The sequence below is a fragment of the Biomphalaria glabrata genome, chromosome 2 (genome assembly GCF_947242115.1).
Source record: "Biomphalaria glabrata chromosome 2, xgBioGlab47.1, whole genome shotgun sequence".
NCBI classification, from domain to species: Eukaryota; Metazoa; Mollusca; class Gastropoda; family Planorbidae; genus Biomphalaria; species Biomphalaria glabrata.
The window spans coordinates 429681-442249 of NC_074712.1; the positions used below are offsets into that span (position 1 = coordinate 429681).

The window sequence follows — 12569 nt, forward strand, 5'->3', positions numbered from 1 at the left end:
CACAACAACCAACCGCCTATACTTTTCCCCAACTAATGTCAGGTACCCATTAGAGCTGGGTAGACTCAGAGGCGCCCAATGATCCCGAAATAAAAAAAATCCGAGTCTTCACCAGGACTCGAACACAGGACCCCTTTTACAAATATATTATTATTATTATTAATTATTATTTCAGGTACATTTGATTTGTTATGTTTTTAAACCGACTTGAGCCTATACTATTCTTTGAAACCTTTATATCAATACAGTGATAATTGTTACATTTTAAAGTAAAATAATGGACGACGACCCTAACCCTGACCCATTACTTTAATGCCCACACTTTTAAAATTGTGTTTGTTTGTTATGACACTGAACGATCGGCCTGATGTAATACAGTGTGTTTCAAAAAAGTGGATCCAAAAGCTAGAGAAAATGAAGTACTGCAGTTTAGTAGGCAAAAACAAACTCACATAGCTGGGGTGTATTTAATGTTAGTTTATTAAGTATAAACACGTTACACAAAAAAAATAATAATAAATTAGATTCACTAAAACCTCGTAGATGCTACTCGTGTGAACAAGGAATTGTAAGAATCCAATGTGATCAGTCATGTTTGGTGTCAAAAGTGGGTATGGTTCAATTCAACTCGAGTCTTTCCCACTTTCTCTCACTTTTGCCCCCTCCCCTTCTCTCTCTGTTCCAGTTTAGCTGTGCTTAGTCTTTGAATTTTGCAATCTCTCTCTAAATTTGTCTTTTATTTTATGTGACTTTCTAAGTCACTCTTCTTCTAGCTTGGAAGCCAAGCGCTTTACCACTAAGCCAGCACGGCTCCTAACTCTGAACTTCATCTTTAATTATCTACATTCAGTAGTAGGTCTACCAGTATCTCTATATAATGATGACTGCCTGGCCGTGCGGTCTGCTTCATCTTTAATTATCTACATTCAGTAGTAGGTCTATCAGTATCTCTATATAATGATGGCTGCCTGGCCGTGCGGTCTGCTTCATTTTTAACTATCTACATTCAGTAGTAGGTCTACCAGTATCTCTATATAATGATGACTGCCTGGCCGTGCGGTCTGCTTCATCTTTAATTATCTACATTCAGTAGTAGGTCTACCAGTATCTCTATATAATGATGACTGCCTGGCCGTGCGGTCTGCTTCATCTTTAATTATCTACATTCAGTAGTAGGTCTACCAGTATCTCTATATAATGATGACTGCCTGGCCGTGCGGTCTGCTTCATCTTTAATTATCTACATTCAGTAGTAGGTCTACCAGTATCTCTATATAATGATGACTGCCTGGCCGTGCGGTCTGCTTCATCTTTAATTATCTACATTCAGTAGTAGGTCTACCAGTATCTCTATATAATGATGACTGCCTGGCCGTGCGGTCTGCTTCATCTTTAATTATCTACATTCAGTAGTAGGTCTACCAGTATCTCTATATAATGATGACTGCCTGGCCGTGCGGTCTGCTTCATCTTTAATTATCTACATTCAGTAGTAGGTCTACCAGTATCTCTATATAATGATGACTGCCTGGCCGTGCGGTCTGCTTCATCTTTAATTATCTACATTCAGTAGTAGGACTACCAGTATCTCTATATAATGATGACTGCCTGGCCGTGCGGTTTGCTTCATCTTTAATTATCTACATTCAGTAGTAGGTCTACCAGTATCTCTATATAATGATGGCTGCCTGGCCGTGCGGTTAACTTCATTTTTAATTATCTACATTCAGTAGTAGGTCTACCAGTATCTCTATATAATGATGGCCTGGCCGTGCGGTTTGCTTCATCTTAAAATATCTACATTCAGTAGTAGGTCTATTAGTATCTCTATATAATGATGGCTGCCTGGCCGTGCGGTCTGCTTCATTTTTAATTATCTACATTCAGTAGTAGGTCTACCAGTATCTCTATATAATGATGGCCTGGCCGTGCGGTTTGCTTCATCTTTAATTATCTACATTCAGTAGTAGGTCTACCAGTATCTCTATATAATGATGACTGCCTGGCCGTGCGGTCTGCTTCATCTTTAATTATCTACATTCAGTAGTAGGACTACCAGTATCTCTATATAATGATGACTGCCTGGCCGTGCGGTTTGCTTCATATTTAATTATCTACATTCAGTAGTAGGTCTACCAGTATCTCTATATAATGATGGCTGCCTGGCCGTGCGGTTAACTTCATTTTTAATTATCTACATTCAGTAGTAGGTCTACCAGTATCTCTATATAATGATGGCCTGGCCGTGCGGTTTGCTTCATCTTAAAATATCTACATTCAGTAGTAGGTCTATTAGTATCTCTATATAATGATGGCTGCCTGGCCGTGCGGTCTGCTTCATTTTTAATTATCTACATTCAGTAGTAGGTCTACCAGTATCTCTATATAATGATGGCCTGGCCGTGCGGTTTGCTTCATCTTTAATTATCTACATTCAGTAGTAGGTCTACCAGTATCTCTATATAATGATGACTGCCTGGCCGTGCGGTCTGCTTCATTTTTAACTATCTACATTCAGTAGTAGGTCTACCAGTATCTCTATATAATGATGACTGCCTGGTCGTGCGGTCTGCTTCATCTTTAACGATCTACATTCAGTAGTAGGTCTACCAGTATCTCTATATAATGATGGCTGCCTGGCCGTGCGGTCTGCTTCATCTTTAACTATCTACATTCAGTAGTAGGTCTACCAGTATCTCTATATAATGATGGCTGCCTGGTCGTGCGGTTTGCGCGCTGGACTGTCGTTTGGATTCATCGATGGTCGCGGGTAAAAAACACTTCCCACTCCCATCCTTGGTCGACCTGTGGGAGGTTTGAACTAGGACGTAAACTATCGTCAACTCTGAAGGAACATCCGAAACATGTAAAACAAACAAACAGTTCAACCTATAGGACTTTTAAATCTTATAAAAATGTCTATTTTTATGGCCTTTATAAAGTTTTTCCTATTTAAATAAAAACAAACGAGTGCTCTTTCAGAAGACTTAAAAAAATGTCTTGCCACTTAGTTCGAGCACCATACAAGCTCGAATTCTCTCTACATGTAGCGTTTTTTTTAGATTTTGAGATCTAAACGTGACAGACGGAGAAACAGACAACACAAAACCAATAGCAGGATTTTCTCTACAGATGATCCGTTAAAAATTAGTTTAAATAGTTCGTGCATCCAAGCAGGTTACTTATGCATATCCGTTTGTAATTATAATGCATAGACAATATTTATATGACTTACTTAATGGACCTCGTTCACCAATCGTAAACAAAGATTTTGCCACGTGGTTCTCTATATCTTCTAAACAAATTACGCAATCCATAAAGGCTATCACGTGATACGTTTTTTTTCCATTGTCTTATCAATATTATCACGTGGCTAAATGTTGTTTGTTTAAGATTGCTGAATAAGGTTCATTGTGAGCATAAAACGATTGTGTAAAGTAAATGTAGGCCTATACTTTTCTTTTATTGAAACAAATAAACGTCATTCAACCTAACAATTTGTTTTAGACAATCAACAAAAATTAAAAACAAAACACATTTGACCTCACATTATGCACGTGCCGTTAATGGGTAAGGCAATGTTGATGGTCGATTTGCATATTCACACACACTAACAATATCTGAATGGCATAGGCCATAGATAGACATAGACATAAATAAATATAGACTGGCCGATTAAAGAGTTTTATGAAACCAAAATGTGTGACTTGCAATTTTGTGTACTTTATTATACAGCATTTATGAGCAGTATAAAAGTTAAGTATTCATATCTAGTTCATCCACACAACTATATATATATATATATATTGTAAATAAGAAGGCAGTGTAGTTTTGTTTAATCTCTAAGAAAGAAGATCATGCAATTTTTCATAATTCGGAAATCCGAATACAATAGATATAGATACATGTTTTCAAGTTACATAAGTTACTTCCTTCGGCCAGTCTATATTTATTTATGTCTATGGCCATAGACTTATGACTTATGGGATAGGCCTATTGTTCTTGTTTAAAAAAGAAAATAGTGTTAGTTAAATGAAACGAAACAAAAACACACTTAACAGACTTCCGTCGTGGACACTTAACGAATGTCTTGCTTTTTCGGTCTAAAGTAAATATATCTGGTTAACACGGAGACAATACAAGGCATCTGTTTGACTGCATCTGTCAGCTCTTTATCTGTACAAGAGGCAAACTCATAGGCCACTATTCTGTTGACATGAGTTAACATGTGCATAAACTCCATTTTTGTACCATAATTCTCCAGCACGATACACAACGCCTGTATGAACCACGAGCCATCTTGATTGTTGTGCCAAGAATAGTAGCCTAGTGGAGAGAGAGAGAGAGAGAGAATGATGACTTTAATATTCACGCGAGCTCAAGATCATTTTTGCCAACATTCAAGTTATAAGTATAATATAATAATATAATTTAATACAATAGCGTGACTGCTTGGCCGTCTTTATGGTTTCAAACTTCTCCAGCCCCCCTACCTTGTCGCTTTGAATATTAATTTAGAAAAGGGAGGGGGGGGGGTTGTGGCATTTTGGCGGGAGCTTGTTGTCTGACAGGAAGTTCTAATGTGCCGATCAAACTTTTATGATGATTTCTTACGGAACGAAAGTCACAGAGATCGGGTCACAAACTAAGAAATCCTATGCCGAAAGGCACTCGACCGATCAATGAGGTTTGCGGGACAGGAATCGTCCAATCCCAAGGGTAGCGACAACATGGAGGCCGAAACAAGGACAAAGCAAACAGGACCTTGCGATCTCTAGGGCAGGTGATATAAAGATCATTTCTGTGGCTTTCGGTTAACGAGAGTGTCATATGGCCAGTACAACGACCAACCGCCTTTACTTATCCTCAATCAATGTCAGGTACCCATTAGAGCAAACACGGACGTCCTCGTATAACTTGACGCCGCATGGAGGACCTCATGGTAGTGGACACCAATTGGGAAGAGGCTGCAGACATTGCTGGTGACCGATTTGGGAGACAGTTGTTCCAGAATGCGTAGGATCTAAGACTACATAAGTCTAAGTTAATTATGCAGTCATTTGCGAATTGCCTAACTTTTGTTTCACGACTTATTTAATCATATGCTTCATGGTACCGTAGTGAGCCTTAAGTAATGAGGATGATTTTTCAAGTGCTTTGTATTTCGGAGTTGTTAGATAATAATAATTATCTTTATTACCCATATGGTTAAAATGTGATTGAAATAATAATTTAAAAAAAAAAAAGATGCCATCTCATATTTTATTTAATTAAATATGAACCAACCTGGCACGGTAGAATAACAAAACAAACAGTCAGCCTCGATTGGGATTTTCCTCACGTGCACAGCAGGCGACACATCAGAATTGTTTTCATCGCCGGTCAAATTAGGGGATGCAGAAGATCGTCGTCTGCTAGATGCTGGCGAAGATGGTGACGAAGATCTTGTCTTATTCCTTGGAGGCTTATCTAAATAGAGATTTTGCCGCCTTATTTCACAAGCCTTGCATAGAAAAGAGACAGATTAAAAAAATTAATGAAAGAAAATATATTAAATCCAATTTAATTAGCGTAAATATTAATGCTAAATTAAAAAAAAAACATTCAAAGAGTTTTAAAAAAAAACCAACTTTTTAATCAATAAAATGTCACATTTTACAAAGAAAAAACAAAGTGACACTGACCTGTATGAAAAACAGCTTTGGTTTTCCGATTAACGTTGGACATTTGTCTGCCTTGAACGGTTGCACTAACAGATCTAACGATACATCACCATCTCTTGCATAGACCACGCCTTCCTTACCATACGACAAAATGGCGCAACCAAAACAATCAGAATCAGAGTGATCCAAAGATGCAACTGAAAACAAAGAAAGCATAATTATGCCAAGATGTAAAGCGTTTCTTAACAAAAGTACATCGAATGATGATTTGCCGGGCTCGCCCAAGACCTTAGGAAGTATGTTTTTTTTTTTTAAATATTCTAACGTGTAAAACCTGACATTAAACTTAACAGCTTTATTTTTTTCTAACAAAGCTTATAGCAACTGTCTGTCTGGTAAAAATTCTGTACACCTTATTTCCCCCACACCCAATCTCGGATCAAGCTGACATTTTGCACAATTATTTCTTTTACCTGATAAAATAAGAATCAATAAAATAATTGGACCAGTTGGGAAAGGGGTGGAGGAGAAAGAACAGAATATCGGTGTGATGGTAGCGTGATCGCTTTTTCAGTACATTTATTTTTTTTTAAGTTGAACGACCTGCATTGGTGCTCGAGAGCTCATGCTACTAAAGCTTACTCTGGTCAACACACTAGCCACTGTGCCAGGGAAGTGCTTATGAAAATAAGTTTATAGTAATCTATTCTTAGTTTCAAACCTTTTCTGTTTTCTATGAGGGCATTCCTAAAGGTAATAAAGAAATAAAGTAGAGAGGGGCATCAAGTAAGGGGCGAGAAATATCCTTAGGGACTATTTGGATCACGTATAATAAAGTCATGAGCTTTTATTTTGTACACAGACCTTCAGATTTTTGCTGACCAGTTGACCCTTTTCTCTTCTTATAGTTACTACTAGCTACTACTGGCACAAGAAAAACTGGTCGCCCCCCACCTCCGTTACATAGATGTAATAAAACGTGATCTCAAATCAGTGAACATCAATACTGACAATTGGGAAGACATAGCTCTAGGCCGCAACAGATGGAGAGAGACAGTGACCAAGAAAGCTATGGACAGTGAAAGTACATGGGTCTCAGCTCAGGAAGAAAAACGTACAATCCGAAAAAACGGTCAGCTCCTCTACCACCGAAGCAAAAGCCACCTTAACCTGCGCTATCTGTGGACGGGAGTGTCTCTCCAAAATAGGTCTCCAAAGCCACATGAGGAAGTGTGCTCTGAGATGAACCATAGTCGTTCTACGACTGAAGGAGGCCAATGAAGTTACTACTTTGTGAATGCATGTTGCTTGGCAACGCTGTCTCCCATATAGGGCCTACTTTTTGTTTGTTTGTTTATCATCGGTCTTCTACGTTACATCCAAACCGGAAACAGAATGATCTTAATGAGTTTATGCTATGACAGATAGACTAATACAGATAGATGGATAGAAAAAGAGAAGGAGAGAGAGAGAGAGAATATGACAACATATCATAAATTAAGACATAGAAAGAAAGAGGGAGAGAATGTGACAAAATGTCATATACATAGACATATAAATCTATTGAGTAAGTTGCGTCCTTGGAACACACTGGCTATTTTGCTACAAATGGCTTCCAACTATCCTAACAAAAGGCAAACAATAATATTAGACCTAATAATTAAAAAAAAACGAGCATATAGCCCTTTCTTTCATTTAAAAAAGGCTTTCCTAGATAAGCCGCCAAATTATATCTTGTGCTAAGAATGCTGATCTCTCTTGCAAATCATATCAGCAAAAAGTCAAATATATGAAATACACTGAATCAACTCATAACCTTTTCATTAAAGGGAAACTCCGAAGGTTTTTCAAATTTGAGTTATTGACATATTTAAATTCTGCGTAAAAAGTTGTAATAGTAAACCATAGACATATATATATAGACTGGACGATAAAGAACAAATTATTATCGGAAATATTTGGGAAAAGATAAGTTTGTAGATCCACATCACAAACCTATATATATTTGCCTATGTCTATGATTATAAAACAAAGACAAAATATTGGGAATATGGCAGTTTTGCACTTTTCAAAACTAAAGATCAAAGGTATATATTGGCTGAAATGTTAGTCCTAGAATTTATAGCTCAATCGCCGCCATTTTTTTTTCACATAGATATAGTACATAAAACATATTGACTCCCCCCAAATTAAAATAACTTCCTACTTCCAGTCTATATTTATTTATGTCTATGTAGTAAACATTTTTCCATTTTTTATTTAAATGCTTAGAAACATTTGTATTTAATAAACTAGACAGTAAATTCTTGACATCTCCAAAAAAAAAAAAAAACGGGGTTCTATGATATTTTGTTTTTTAGGTTAGGCATACGTCACTTCCCTCAACAATACTGAATTGGAAACTAGATTTGACCAATCGTATCGCTTCATTCTTACAGTAGCTGTTAGGCTGTAAGTCTTAGTGGCGGCCTAGTCAAGCGTACAGTTATATATACATATATAGTTTTAAAAGCATTAGGGCAACCTACGCGAGAAAAAAAAGTAACATTTTCATCTAAGCCCCTCCATGTCCCAAGAAATAAATAGATCGCAGGTCTGACTGGTCAGTGTAAGGCTAGTATAGACTACGTGTAGTCAGTCATGACAAGACAACCAAGCGATAGTGTTTGTTGTGTGTTGAGTGGTCAGGCGAGAAGATACACACTGCCGTGGTTAGTCAAGCATCTAAATCTCCTTTAACACGCATTTTTTTCTTTGAAAATAACGTCAGAAAAATATCAATTACTAAGTTATTATTGCAAATAAAAACAAAATAATAATATATTCATTATCTGTAAATCAAAACACATATTATAACAAAAATTGTCAAAACCATCGGAGTTTCCCTTTAAGGCTTTATTCTATTACGATAAGACAGAGAGTTTACAGAATAACACAGTCCCAGACGTGAGGCCCAGACTTATTTCCAACAGACTACAATACGAATACAAACAGGAGTACAAATAACAAAACGAATACAAGGACGAGAAACAGTTCAGTTTATGCTCACTCCAATATAGCCTACACACATGTATTTTAGTAATCAGTGTGATGAACTTATTGTTTAAAAGATTGTTACTGTTCCTCCTATTAATGTGTCATGGGTTCAAAAAGGTGGCTGGACACTGGGTGGACGTGTATTTTGAAAACGGCTTTCCCTGGAAATTGGACATTTTATGTAGCTTATATCTTTGGAACCAAAAAAAAAATAGCTATCTAACTGGCCATACAGTGAAAACTTTGATCGACGGTTAGAATTTTTCAAAATATAATCATTTTAAAATTAAATTTGGCTTATTACTTTTTATTTTGAACACGATTTCAGCGGGGATTCTCGCACTCGACTCAAATGTTTCTTTGTGTTCAGTAAAAGTGCTGAATAAAAAATAGACATGCAAGAACATTTTGTACATCGTCTTATGAATATCATCATTAGCTGGTATAATACTATAAGATGGTATAATAATATAAGATATTTCGTAATTACGGAATTAAAATAATGATCATTACAACAAATAAATAGAATGAGAAAACACAAACTTTTTAAAAATCAGTTTCATAAAGAAAATTCATTTTAAAAAATTAGTTGTTTTTAAAAGTAAGCAAAGCATTAATTCAAATGGTTATTCAATTTTTTTCTGATTAAATTTAAAAGGAAAATATAGGTGTACCATTACCCACCCAAATACAAAATCTTATAAAATACTCAGAAAGACACAAAGATAAAGGCACATTTCTCATTCCATATGCTAGGACAAATTTGTACAAATGCTCCTTCTTCCCTATTGCTATTAGAGCATGGAATGGGTTGCCAGGAAAACCAGGTCATTGGTTAATATGCATGACGCATAGGACGTAATCGTCTTCTTTTTTGAAGTAACGTCTGTATTATATAAGATAAGATAATAGAAGACAACATTATCTGATGTATTCATATTGTTTTTTTATTCAGGGGGAGATCACTTCCTTACCATCGACCCCAATTTTACGCTACAATCTCTAAATCTTTTTTCCTCTTTTTTTTTACTAAGATCTAGGCCTATGTTAGAGCCGAGCTGTCAGTAATTTGATGGTTTTGTCCACAGCACGAACGTAAGACTAGGCAAGTTATCTCTACCACGAGTCACGAAAGTGACGAGACTAGGTGTGTGTGGGGGGGGGGGGGGATAGGCAACCACGGCTTGTGATTCCACAGAAAATATCTAATTCACTACCAGCCAAGATCTTGTATCGACTTTAGCTTATGTGGGGGGGGGGGGGGGGGGGGGTAATAGGATCAATTATTAGAGATGCATGCATAAACACATCCTTATGGGATACACTCTCAGTAGGTTTTATTTAATCGGATGCTGGGTCAATCATTAACTATGGAATTGAGCGGAGAAAAAAAAAATCTCTTTGCAAGTTTGATTTCCATTGCAATCTAATAAAGATAGAGGTTTACATAACAGCTATGGAAATTCAAATATGGGCTCGTAAAAACATGCAAGAACAGTTCTGTAATAATAATACTATTGTTATAAACCTGGTGGTGAGACAGATGGGGGGTAGTGCTGTATGTTTTTAGCCTACCCAACTCGCCCCAGTCCAGCGCAGGACGAGCGGTCAACTGTGACAGTACACGCCAGTTCGGCAAGGACCAGTGTCGTAAAGATCACGCACGTAAGTCACGGTGAATGTGTAAATCAAGCGAGTGGTCAAGCGACGTTCCATGCGTTTCTAGAAGACCAGTACAAACCCTATAAAAGAGCCAGTGTGTTAAGACTCAATACTTCACTTCACGTTACCTCGCAATGTGATCAGTATAATTCTACTCTACTACAAGTACTGCACTCTACTTACTACTAGATCTAGACATAATATAATATAGATCTAGATCTCTAGATCTCTCTAAATAGATATATAGTACGAGGCGAGAACCAGTACGAGGCGAGAACCAGCAAGGGTCACGGAGGGTCACGGTGAGGTCAGGCAGAGCAAGGCTAGGTTTTTGTAAAGACAGTGTTAATGTTGTTGCCGATTGCGATGTATTTGAAATTAAACTGACTGATACTTTGGAGCCCTGAGTTGTTGAGGTTCTTTAAGTTCGTTGTGTCGTGTAGTGCAGTTTGAAGAGAGCCTGGATAGTAGAGGAGAGATGTTACAATATAAATATATAGAGTATGACTGTAGGCATACGCCCTGGGACATCTGGCATGACAGTGACATGCCAGAGCCAACGTTATCCAAAACATATGTTACATCATTTACATGTGATATAGAGTTATTGTGATCGCTTATTTTTATAAGCTAGAAGTAGCCTACAGTTAGAGAAACCTAGCTTCGGAAGAAAACAAAAACATTTTCTAAATTTAATTTGGAAATAAAAACCACATTGCAGCAAGTGTGGGCTGTGGTGGACGATCTAACTAAAAAAAATCGATAAATAATATTTTGTTTATTGGCAGATGCTAATTAAATCTTGAAAACCAAGTTGATCACTAGGCTGTGGACATGCATTACCTTCTTGTAGTAAAGTGATCATTTTGGTGGCTGTAGCATCGTCATATCTCCGCACCTCAAAACCCAAGTCTTGAAATCTTTCCTCCAGTCTTTCTGCATCGACATCACTTCCCTCCCTTGTAATGAAAGCAAACAAATATGACATGTAGATAACAAAAAAACAATAATAAAATAAATGTGTTTTTTTTTTCACATTGGCACCATACAAATGTCGTATTCTAAAATTCTAAAACTGATAGATCAAAGCGAAACATCTTGTACCTTATTATTCACTTAATAGATCCTACCACACAAAGTTAAATTGTTATATCTATATCTATCTATCTATCTATCTATCTATCTATCTATCTATCTATCTATCTATCTATCTATCTATCTATCTATCTATCTACTATCTATCTATCTATCTATCTATCTATATATCTATCTTCTCGAATAGCACTATGTCATATATACACCACTACCTATCTGCATGTCAGAGGGTTAGTGCTATATGTCAGAGGGGTAGTGGTATATATATATATATATATATATATATATATATATATATATATATATATATATATATATATATATATATATATATATATATATACCACTATCCCTCTCACATACACTTGTGCTATTCGAGTACTATATTGTTTCAATATCAGTTTTGGGATTTAGCGATTACTTTAGCAGTGAAACTAGGTTACTGCAAGTATTGGAAGGAAACCATTCAGTGACCAATTCTTTACTACACGCAGATCGATAAAATCCTGGCCTGCTGATGCCAACTCAATGAACTGTTTGGATTGTACAGAATTGAAGAATTTGACTTGAGAACAAGCTATTAGATTACTGGGGCATTACGAGCTGACCTTGACCAAACACACACACACACACACTTACACAAGTGTATACATGAATACGAAACACAGACAGAAGAGAGAGAGAGAGAGAGAGAGAGAGAGGGTAAGAAGGGAACCAGAGAGAAAGAGAGAGGGAGTGGAAGCAAGAGATCCCTGAAAATGTTTGTAACCTTAAAATAGAAGTGGCACATAAAAATGATTAATAGTTTCCCCCTTATTGCATTGGGTAGTCCACTTTACAACATTAGGATCAGCTTCTGATGAAGAATTCGTCGATATGTTATTATGTTTCAGTAAAAAAAAAAGAACAGCTAATTGCCAGAAATGTTAGCTTTAAGCAAAGATGTCGTGAATCAAATTTAATAAAAAGATAACATTTTTTAGCATGATTTAAAAAAAAAAAAAGGATAATATTCTTTATAGAAAGCACAAGCTCAATTGTCTCAAGCAAGCAAAAACATACTTTAAAATAAAAAGTTCCTTGAATTTTTGACAATAAGCAAAATTCGAAACT

At 36.5% G+C, this 12569-nt stretch overlaps 1 protein-coding gene across 6 annotated transcripts in view; it reads right to left on the minus strand.

Moving 5' to 3' along the window:
• Positions 1–457: 457 nt before the first annotated feature.
• LOC106075649 (caspase-3-like) overlaps positions 458–12569 on the minus strand; it is a 32049-nt gene continuing 19937 nt past the window's right edge. For all 6 annotated transcript variants that reach the window (XM_056018652.1, XM_056018647.1, XM_056018651.1 and 3 more), the window contains 4 exons: positions 11205–11320; positions 5685–5860; positions 5287–5503; positions 458–4326 (listed from right to left, as the gene is read on the minus strand). In XM_056018652.1, the coding sequence (XP_055874627.1) occupies positions 4079–4326; positions 5287–5503; positions 5685–5860; positions 11205–11320 (757 nt within the window). In that variant the 3' untranslated portion in view covers positions 458–4078. The remainder of the gene's footprint in view (positions 4327–5286; positions 5504–5684; positions 5861–11204; positions 11321–12569) is intronic.